Source organism: Ahaetulla prasina, chromosome 4 (assembly GCF_028640845.1).
Source record: "Ahaetulla prasina isolate Xishuangbanna chromosome 4, ASM2864084v1, whole genome shotgun sequence".
Taxonomy (NCBI): Eukaryota; Metazoa; Chordata; class Lepidosauria; order Squamata; family Colubridae; genus Ahaetulla; species Ahaetulla prasina.
In genome coordinates, this window is record NC_080542.1 from 91,458,495 (window position 1) to 91,469,641 (window position 11,147).

An 11,147-nucleotide genomic window follows, 5' to 3' on the forward strand; every position below is an offset into this window, starting at 1 on the left:
GTCCAACCCCATGCTTAGGCAGGAAACCCTACACTATTTCAGACAAATGGTTATCCAACATCTTAAAAATTTCCAGTGTTAGAGCATTCACAACTTCTCTATACAAGTTGTTCCACTTATTAATTGTTCTAACTTTCAGGAAATTTTTCCTTAGTTCTAAGTTGCTTCTCTCCTTGATTAGTTTCCACCCATTGCTTCTTGTTCTACCCTCAGGTGCTTTGGAGAATAGTTTGACTCCCTCTTCTTTGTGGCAACCCCTGAGATATTGGAACACTGCTATCATGTCTCCCTTAGTCCTTTTTTCATTAAACTAGACATACCGAGTTCCTGCAACCATTCTTTATATGTTTTAGCCTCCAGTCCCCTAAGCATCTTTGTGGCTCTTCTCTGCACTCTTTCTAGAGTTTCAACATCTTTTTTACATCGTGGCGACCAGAACTGAATGCAATATTCCAAGTATGGCCTTACCAAAACATTATAAAGTGGTATTAACCAGGGGTGAAATGCTCCCGGTTTGCACCAGCTCTCCCGATTAGGTAGTGATGGCAGCTGCTGGTTCGGAAGACCAGGAGCAAAAATCTCTGGCCCCGCCCCCCTGCCTCTGCTGAGCCGCATCATCAGCAGAGGTTTTTTTTTTTACTTTTAAAAGTTTTTCTTCAGCCGAAACATGCCTTTAAAATTAAAAAAAAAACACCACTCTGATGATCCCAGGGCTGAGCAGAGATCATCAAAACCCTTTAAAAGTTTTTTTTTAAAAAATCTCTTCAGCCGAAGGGGGAAAAAAACAAGAAAAAAAAACCAAGATTTTAAAAGCCTCCTCTGAGGATCCCAGAGGAGTTTCCTGATCCTCACAGGCTTTTAAACTCACTTTTTAACAGCCCCCACTTACAAGAGCCCCCACCCATGCCCAGCCAATTCCCCCTCCTCACTTACCTATAATTACTGCTCTTTTGGGCTGGCAACTCCATGCTTTCTTCAGCTACTGAAGAAAAGAAAAAGCTTGCTTTGACTTCCTGCTTTGCTGGCTGAGGAACTCTGGGATTTGAAGTCCACAATAAAATAAAATAAAATAAAATAATAAAATATTTGTGCAGCTTTCTGAGATTTGGTGTGTTTTTGTAGTGTTTTACTCTAACTACACAAACACACAAAATCTCAGAAAGCTGTATGTGGCATTTTGTGTGTGTGTGTGTGAGAGAGAGAGTTGTGTGTGTGTAAAGCGTGAAAGTTGGTTTTTGAGCTTTTTGTGGCTGTATGAAGTGTGAAGTGCAGTTGCTTTTACATTGTGTGTGAGTCTGTTGTGTTGTGTTGTGTGTGTGTAAAGTGTGAAAGCTGGTTTTTGATACCTCTTATTGTTTTTTATATTTTGTTTATTATTTTTATTTATTATTATTGGCCACACTCACCCAGTCATCTGACCACCAACTCACGCCCACCAATTAAGCCACGCCCACAGAACCGGTACAGAAAATTTTTAGATTTCACCCCTGGTATTAACACTTCACGTGATCTTGATTCTATCCCTCTATTAATGTAGCCCAGAACCGTGTTGGCTTTTTTGGCGGCTGCTGCACACTGCTGGTTCATATCTAAATGGTTGTCCACTAGAACTCCAAGATCCCTCTCACAGTTACTACTATTGAGCAAGGTACCACATATACAGTACCTGTGCATCTTTTTTTTTGCCTAAATGTAGAACCTTACTTTTTTCACTGTTGAATTTCATTTTGTTAGATAGTGCCCAATGTTCAAGTCTGTCAAAATCCTTCTGTATCTTGAGCCTATCTTCTGGAGTCTTGGCTATTCCTGCCAGCTTGGTATCATCTGCAAATTTGATGAGTTCCCCATCTATCCCCTTGTCGAAGTCATTGATGAAGATGTTGAAGAGTACTGGGCCTAAAACAGAGCCTTGGGGTACTCCACTGCATACTTCCCTCCATGTGGATGTAGTTCCATTGAGGACTACACGTTGAATGCGGTTTGTCAGCCAGTTATGAATCCATCTGGTGGTGGTGCTGTCTAACCTACATTTTTCTACTTTACCTAGTAGTAGGTTATGGTCTACTTTATCAAATAATTCACTGAAGTCCAAGTAAATTATATCGACAGCATTCATCTGGTCCACTAATTTTGTCATTTTGTCAAAGAATGCAATAAGATTAGTCTGGGTAAATCTGTTTTTGACAAACACATGTTGGGGTTTGACAAACCTTGATAACATATCTTTCCTAGTCATTTTCATAGTGAATATTAGACTCTTGTAAATGAACTGCCCCTTAAAAGCTGTTTAAAACAAAAAGTGAATTTTTTTTTGCATTTTTCCAAGGTTGTAATTCAAATGTAAACTTGTCAATCATATATGGATATTTTAATGCTGAAAAAGGGATGGAAAATGGAAAGCCACTATAAGGTGCAATGTTGTATGACCACAATAAAGAATTACTGCTTTTATTAGCCTTTTAAATGTACTTTGCTCTAGTTAAAAAAATCTTTTAATAAGTTGTGTGCCTTCAGTTTCAAGGGCTATTCAACAGGGAATTAAGAATCAAAATTAAGAATCAAAAAAATTGCAAAATAGGAGAGTGGAGGGGGAGGGACAGTTCATCCTCTTTCTCTGGCCATAACCCCTTTCCCAAACTGATGCTTCAGCGCTGTAAGCTTTGTGGGGAGCATTTGGCCCTGAGCCGAACTTTCTGGGACCTCCCTGCTGCTTTGATAGGCTGGAAGTTTTTTTCCGGGGCTTTTTTATCATACCCGCGGAGAAGTTCAGGGCTATTCCTTCAGTTTGGAGACAGAGGAGCAATCCAAGCCGCTTTCCCTTCCTCCTCTTCGAGGTTCGGCGCAGCATAGCTAGAGGGCAGTTGCGGTTCTCTGGGCTGAGACCGCGACTCCTTTTCTTTCTATTTTCTTGGAGAACTTGCTTTCGTCTGCCCTTTCTATTATTTTGTGGCCATGGAGAACGGAGTGCCGTTTTACGAACAACCCGGCGCAGTGACCAGACCGAGGAAGTGTATTTGCACGGAGCATTGCACCCTCAAGAACTTGAGCAACTGGCGACTATCCCTCAAGTTTGCGCAAGTGGTAAGTTGGGTTTTATGAATAGGTAAGGGAGGGCGGAAACGAGCAGGTGGCACAGCCGACCCTCTCTTCGGCGCCGTCTTCCATTCTTTGTTTTGTCTTCGTTTTCAGCAATTTGTAGGCGTGGAAGACTTCGGAAGTTTATTTATTTTACATTTATTACTTATTTGCATTCTGCTTTTAATATTTTTACAAATATCTCAAAGCGGTGAACACATGTTAACCCACCTTCCTCCTCCTACTTTTCCTACAACAATCCTATGAGATGGTTGGATTGAGAGAGAGAGAATGACTGACTCAAAAGTCCCTTAGCTGACTAGGGACTAAACTCCCGATCTTCTGTTCTAGCCCTAGACCAAACTGGCGCTTTTAAAACGTTTTTTAAATCATCACTAATTCTAGCGGAGCTCACTTCTCACTACCGATGTTTTACATGGAGGGCCTGGGAGAGAAGGGGGTACTATCCTGTTGGCGCCTCATCGAATATCTAACATGTGGACTGTAAACCCGTAATTGCAAACTCTTGTCCGCCAGCTTTTGGATAGCTTTTTTTGAGAAAGTGACTTATTTTCTGGGCCATTTTTGCTGTCGCTGGTCTTACGGGTCTGAAGCCGCCGTTCGTGCGGCTTATTTGGGGCTGTTTTCACATCATTCTGAGAAGCTGCGCTAGACGGTTGATTAATTCTAATCTTTGTCCGTATTACAAGCGGCATTGCTCGGTAAAGTTTAGAGAGGACAGCTTTTCGATTCGGGCACTTTTTGCATGGAAATGAAGGAACTGTTCGCTTACTTTAACTACTCCCCCCCCCGCCCGCCCCCGCTTCGTGGTTAAAGGTTGGAAAAGAAGAAGCAGGATGATCTAGATTCAAGTTCCCATTTGATTCCACTGCTTTCTAGTGAACTATTTTTTTTTCATCATTAATCATTAATTTTTATTTATTACTAATTCAGGCCTGCCCGACTGCCACTTCCTTACTACACAACTTCCCTCTCTACCCTCTACTACTTTCCCTTATCCTTCATCCCCTTCACTTTACTACTTCCTCTCCTCCTTCTCCACTCCTCCCTTCTTCCACCCTATCTAACCCTCTTATTCCCCTCCTCCTTCTCTACACTTTCCTATCTACTTTCTTCCCTCCTTCTACTCCTCTCTCCTTTTCTTCCTGAAATGGCAGTCGAGCATCCCCAATATCATTTTAAATTTTTTAATTTCATATCTTCAAAAATTACTGTACATTAATAATCAGTCCATGTATCACTTGTTGATTCATTTTCCCCTTCCCCCTCCCCTTCCCCCAGACTTCCCAGAGCAAATACCGGGTATTATAACCAACAATCACAAGCTAAAGTATACAAAATATACATAACTCCCACCTTAAAAAAATTTAAAACTATAGATCCCCTCACAATAAAAATAAAAAAGATAGGAAAGAATAATAAAAAAAAGAAAAGAAACAATACCAACTTCACATATTGCTTCTTCTTACAGTCCATTTTTTAAAATTAATCCATCTTCTCAAATTCAAATTTGAGCAGAAGAGGGAAATGAAAATGGTAAAGGATGCAATTGCGCAAATATTAAGTTCTTGTATTCAGATGCAGGATGATCTTGCAGAATTTAATAAAGCTAATTTAGAGCTGCAAAGGAAAATAGAAGAAATTCAAAAAGATCAAAACAATTGGAACTTAGATAATAAGATGGAAGATATAAAGGCAAAGGTAGATAGGGCAGATGAAGAAAGAGTAATATTACAATATAGATTAATGGAATATGCTATAAGGGTGAGGGGGTTGAAACAAAATAGGAAGGAAAACTTAAAGGAGATTTTTACGCAAGCCTTTGCACAGATAAAGGGTGTGGAGCCAGAAGATTTTGAGATTAATATTGAAAGAATTTATCGTGTTAATTCTTGGTGGGCAAGACAAAATAGAGTACCTAGGGATGTGGTTATTTATTTTACAACTAAAAAGGTTAGGTATGAAATTTTGCAAGCCTCTTATAAAAATAAATTTCAGATATTGGGACAAGATATAAAAATGATGAAGGAAATTCCTCCTAAAATGTTAAGAAATAGAAGAGAATTTGCTTTTTTGGTGGATGAGTTTAAGAAATATCAGATACATTTTAGATGGGAAGTCCCAATGGGTTTGTCAGTGAATTTTAGAGGTAGAAAGTATTTTCTTAATTCAGTTATGAAAGCGAGACATTTTTATATTAATGTTTTAAAGAGTGGGAATCCTTTGTTGTTAGATGCTAAGTTAACTGGTTTGGAAATGATGGAAAATAGAATGGGAGAGGGGAGGAATGTTTAAGATGTGAATAGGATGATTATGGTTAATTTTTGGAATTGATTTGTTTAGGATATAAATTATAGGATTTGTGTTGTTTGCTATTTGTATGGTATAAATCTATAGGATGATATTACTCAATTGTGAAGGTTGGAAAGTGAAATTTATGAATTCAGATAATGTGGATGTAATGATTTTAATTGTTTACTGTTATATTGTGGATGTAGTCTAAATGATTATTTGCTTGATATTTGATTGATGGAGTAGTATTGGAAGATTGAATACTAAATCTTATGACAATTGAAGAAATATATAAGTGATGAAAACCTGAATTTGAGAAGCTGGATTGTAATTTAAGAAATGGACTTATGAAATTTGAAGGAATATACAAGTGGGCGGAAAAAATAAATAAAAAAATTTGAACTTTAGAAGATGGACTAATTTTTAAAATGGACTGTAAGAAGAATGGACATTAAATGTTATGGCAATTGAAGAAATATATAAGTGATAAAAATTTGAGTTCGAGAAGATGGACTGTAATTTGAGAAATGGACTTATGAAATTTGAAGGAATATACAAGTGGGAAAAGAAAAAAATTGCTTTCTAGTGAACTATTGACCAATCCATTTATTGGCAGTATTTCTTTTTCATGACGTTGTTGTATCAAGTACCCTAATAGATTGTATTTTAACATACTGTTCCTCTATTTGCTTTTTACAATTTATGGCTCCATAATTAGTTCTTTAACTTTGATATAAGAGCCTTCAAAGTCTGGTGAGAAAGTCATTAGTTTAAAAGCATTTCAATACCAAAACAGTGCTAACAAATGAATAAGCACATTACCAGGATGTCACTCAAATGCCTTAAGTTCGCCAGTCAGAAAATTGATTGGAAATAATTATGAACTCCTCTTTGGGAAGGAAGTGAAATCTTAATGGGAAAATAATCGAAGCCTGCTTTGCACTTATTTGATTAAGCACATATAGAAAATTAATTCTCTAATATTTTGCTACAACGTTTCCTATATTTTATTAAACTTTATAATATGTTATTCTAGTATTTTATCACTTGTTTGCTTCAACCCATAGTATTTTGTGTAGAGCAGCTAGCAAATCTTCTTTCACAGAGTCTATGTAACTATAACTTAAGATAAACTTTAGATTTGTATGGTCTAAATCCATACAAGTTTCATAGCTGAATGGAGATTTAAGTTTTAGTTTTCTCGTTCCTGTTTTTGACATTTTTAATCAAATTTTGACAGTCTTTTCAGAATTCATCTTACTGTTGCACATAATAACCTAACTCATCAACAAATTTTTTGTTAAATTTTTCATGAAATAATCAAATCTTATGAGAGCTTTATTATCTCACACCCAAGTCCCTTTAGGAGAATGCTACAATCTTTTTTTAAAAAAGTATTTAAATTTGAAGATTTGTAAATGATATCTGGAAAAGCGACAAATGTCTTGTCTATTGAATTGCTCATTATGTTATAAATATTACTATCAATGTGTGACATTGGGCATTTTGTATAATGCCTAGGAAATCTGTAGATTCCAAAAATGGGAGATCAAAGTATTTTGATTTTAACATTTCACAGAAATCCTAGGCATTCTGTACAATGCCAAAAGATAAACCAGCAAAATATAAATACTCCTGCTAAAATATCCTTCTAACCTTCTTTGTTGCAATAAGTATAACAATACTAGTCTTTTTCTCTTGTTTTTTCCCCGGTAAGAAAGTCCTGTACTTTTTTTGCATTTCTTCTTTCATTTTCATATACATCTTTTCAATAAAGGATTAGCAGGGCTAATCCTAACCCTTTTCATGACTCTCTTTTCGTAATTGGCCTAAATAGTATTTATTTATCACTCTGCATACTACCTAGGTATTCTATACAATGCCTAGGGAAAGTATATAGCAGGTTAAAGTAACACAGACATTTCATACTTTGCCTAAAAAGTCACGCATTCTATGAATTTCATAGGCATTCTATACAATGTCACCTTTTCACATATGCCAGTAATATATACCATAGAGCTCTGCAACATTCAGGAAAAGTGTTTCAGAATGCACAAACGTGTGAACATATCAGCTGCCTGCTATTTCTTAAACCAGCTGTGCAGACTTTGTAAAGACACAACTGTTTTAAAGAGTAGTAACTAAATGCTATGTCATACATACATAACAGCTCCATCTTTGAAATAAATCTGAATCATTGCTGAGTCCTGGTAAGTACTACACCCTGCTGACTCTCATCTACTCACTTGGTGAATGTTAGGTTGCATTCCTTGTCATCTGATGATAATGTTTTATATTTCCAATTATATTTTGCTGAGCAGTATTTCTTCCCATATCATATCACCTTCAAATATTTGTTTGTGTGAATAAAATAGATAAGCAAAAATAGGTAAGACATTTGCATTTCTTTTTCTATTTGATTCAAATAATACCCACTAAAAGAAAAAGGTAATGGCTGTAGTTTGATATTAGTAGAAGAGATACGTATAATTTAGTAGATAACTCAGTCATTCAAGCCTTGTTCAAATTCTGACATTATTTTGAATTCTCTATAAATGCAAATTCCTTTCTTGAAGCCCGAGATCCAAAACAAAGCATTTCTTTAAAAGAATGTGTCTTTCAAAATAATAAAGAAGGATTTGTTACATAGAACTGAATCATCCAATAAACGATTGCTTGCTTAATCATCTTTATTCTTTATCAACAGATACTATCCTTCCTAGCCTTTATTGCTGAAGAAGCTGTGACGAGATCCGACTTCTGTCCTGGACTTTACGTCTTTGAGTTTGCGAGCTGCATTGCCCTTATTTTAAGCATCTTCATCCTGGTTTTATACTGCACTACTGTTTATAAAAAGGCTGGAGAAGACACAGTAACTTGTATGGTACAGCGGCATCTTTTCATTTTTGTAAAAAAAATTGGAAGCACATAATTTAATACAGTCAACAGAGAAGAATTTTGGTGACTCCATTATAAAGATTTCAAACAACGGTCTTTCCTTCCATTATTTTCATAACTTTGTAGCATCAAGGCTAGACCTACAGAAGATTATTATATTTTGCTTGTGAGGAATTATTGCTTTGTCTCTATATTCAGTTTATCTCACATGCCAATAAAAAAGATACTCAGTAAAAAATAGGTGACAGGTGATTTTGAGCTAGGGCAAATACTTACATCATTATTTTAACTTTCCAACCAGCAATATGTGTTGATGATTAATTTAGATTATAAAAATGTTATTTGAATATAGATACTCCTCAACTTATGACCACAACTGAGCCCAAAATTTGTGTTACTAAACAAGACATTTGTTAAGTCAATTTTGCTCCATTTTATGGCCTGTCTTGCCACAGTTGTTAAGTGAATCACTGCAATTGTTAAATTAGTAACCCAGTTAAATGAATCTGGCTTCCCCATTGACTTTGCTAGTCAGAAAGACACAAAAAGTGATCACCAGATCCACAGAAAACCACAGCCATCATACATATGAGTCAATTGCCAAGCATCTGTGTTTGGCCATGTGATCATGAGGATACTGCAATGGTAGTATGAAAAACAGTCATAAGTCACTTTCTTCATTTTAACTGAATGGTCACTAAGCGAACTGTGATCAGTTGAGAACTACCTGTAATTAATGTGATAGAAATGAAAGATAAAAATGACATGTATGATACTTTTACTTTTTTCTTCTTTTGTAGGATTTCTTTGTTGCTGTAGGAGTAGGATTGCTGCTCTTCCTGGCTTCGATTATATTTATTATAACTGCTGAGAAGCAACTGATTGAAAATACTGCAATTGTGAGTTCATATTTGACAGATTGCTAGAATTGCCAGGACTGTTATTAAAGCAAAGAAGAACAAGCTCCATAACGCTATTGCACACACTTAGCATTTAAACTAGTGTGAACATATCTTACTTTGTATAAAATTAGCACTATTTAAAAATCTTCACCTGATTTAAAATGTAAGCTTGCCCCATATAATATAAAACCACTTACTATGTAAAAGAAATGGAAATTCATTGGCCCTGTAATCTGGCATTGCAGGAAGCAAATCTGTTCATTGGTCCTTTGAAATGAAAACCAGGAAAGTCATCTGGTCTTTAGCACTCTGAGGGCCTGAGCACTCTGCAGTAATCAGATGACTGCAAGGAATATAAATCCTTTCTTTCCCCACCAGTCAGTTAAAACTGAAGAAGCTTCTTGGATGCGAAGCGAAACGTTTACAAAGGAAAAAAACCCAAAAGAGTTCAGTTGCCTTTTTAAAAAAGCACCTTTGAGATAACCATAACCTGGATGATTGAGACTCTCCAGAGACTCTTTATCTACTTCCTTAAATTGCCTGTCATCCGTGGTTCAAAATTATTTTATTAATAACAAACCATGAAATACATTTCAGGATTTTTCTGTTTCAAATATGTATGCATGCATGCGTTGTTTCTGTGTACGTGCAAGCCAATATAAGGGGATGATGCATAGGTCATTGTGGTTTTTTTCTTCAACAGATATTTGGTTTCTGCGCAAGTACCTTATTTCTTGTGGATGGTGCCCAAATAATCATGAAACGTATCACTGAAGAGAAGCTGCTAGAGGCCAACCCAACAGTTGGCCTCAGTCGTCGTAATCATCGCAATCGTGAACGGCGTAACATTGAGATGTTAAATAATCACCGCGTCTAAGCTATAAACCACAATGTCTTTTTAATGCATGCTAATCATAATTGAAGAGATACTGTCCTTTAAGGTATAAAGGTAGTCCTCAATTTATAACCATTTGTTTAGTGACCATTCAAAGTTACACCACCTCTGAAAAAAAGGGACATATGACCGTTTTCATACTTATGACTTTTGCAGCATCCCCATGGTCATATGATCAGAATTCCAACTCTTAGCAACTGGCCTGTATTTGTGATCCTTTTGTGATCTTCTGACAAGCAAAGTCAATGGGGAAGCCAGATTCACTCAACAATGTTTTTTTTAACTTAACAACTACAATATTTCACTTAACAATTGTGACAAAAAGATCAAAATGTTGTGAGGCTCACTTAACAACTGTCTTGCTTAGCAATGCAAATTTTGGGCTCAGTTGAGGTTGTAGGTTGTATCTAGATTATTGAATTTTATTTCAGCTTTTTACTTTTTAATCTACAATTCCTATTGAACAAACTATAAACTATATTATACTATATTCATATATTAAGGAATGAGGTGGCTCAGTGGCTAAGACACTGAGCTTGTTGATCAAAAGGTTGGCAGTTCAGTGGTTCAAATCCCTAGGACCACATAATGGGGTGAGCTCCTGTTACTTGTCCCAGCTTCTGCCAATCTAGCAGTTTGAAAGCATGTAAAAATGCAAGTAGAAAAATAGGGACCACCTTTGGTGGGAAGGTAACAGCATTCTGTGCATCTTTGGCGTTGAGTCATGCCAACCACATGACCACGGAGACGTCTTCAGACAGCTCTGGCTTCTTCGGCTTTGAAACGAAGATAAGCACCGCCCCCTAGAGTCAGGAACAATCGAGCACATATGTGCGAGGGGAACCTTTACCTTTACCTTATTCATATATTATATCATTTCTGAATTTCTGAATGCTTGCACTCATTTTATTGTTCATATATATATATGAGTAATAAATGTGCAGCGTTCCTTTGAAGATAAAAAATTTATCTGAGATTGTTAAATCCTCATGCATTGCTTTTCGGAATAAATAGAATGGAGCATTAAACAGTTTCATGTTGTCATTCATATTCAAATTTAGATT

The 11,147-nt window shown here is 36.3% G+C and overlaps 1 protein-coding gene across 1 annotated transcript; it reads left to right on the forward strand.

The window, feature by feature from the left end:
- The first annotated feature begins 2,952 nt into the window (after positions 1–2,952).
- On the forward strand, positions 2,953–10,065 carry LOC131198236 (CKLF-like MARVEL transmembrane domain-containing protein 6). The gene is made up of 4 exons (XM_058182727.1): positions 2,953–3,081; positions 8,096–8,272; positions 9,087–9,185; positions 9,892–10,065. The coding sequence occupies exons 1-4, from the start codon at positions 2,953–2,955 to the stop codon at positions 10,063–10,065; spliced, it is 579 nt and encodes a 192-aa protein (XP_058038710.1).
- The last annotated feature ends 1,082 nt before the right edge of the window (positions 10,066–11,147 follow it).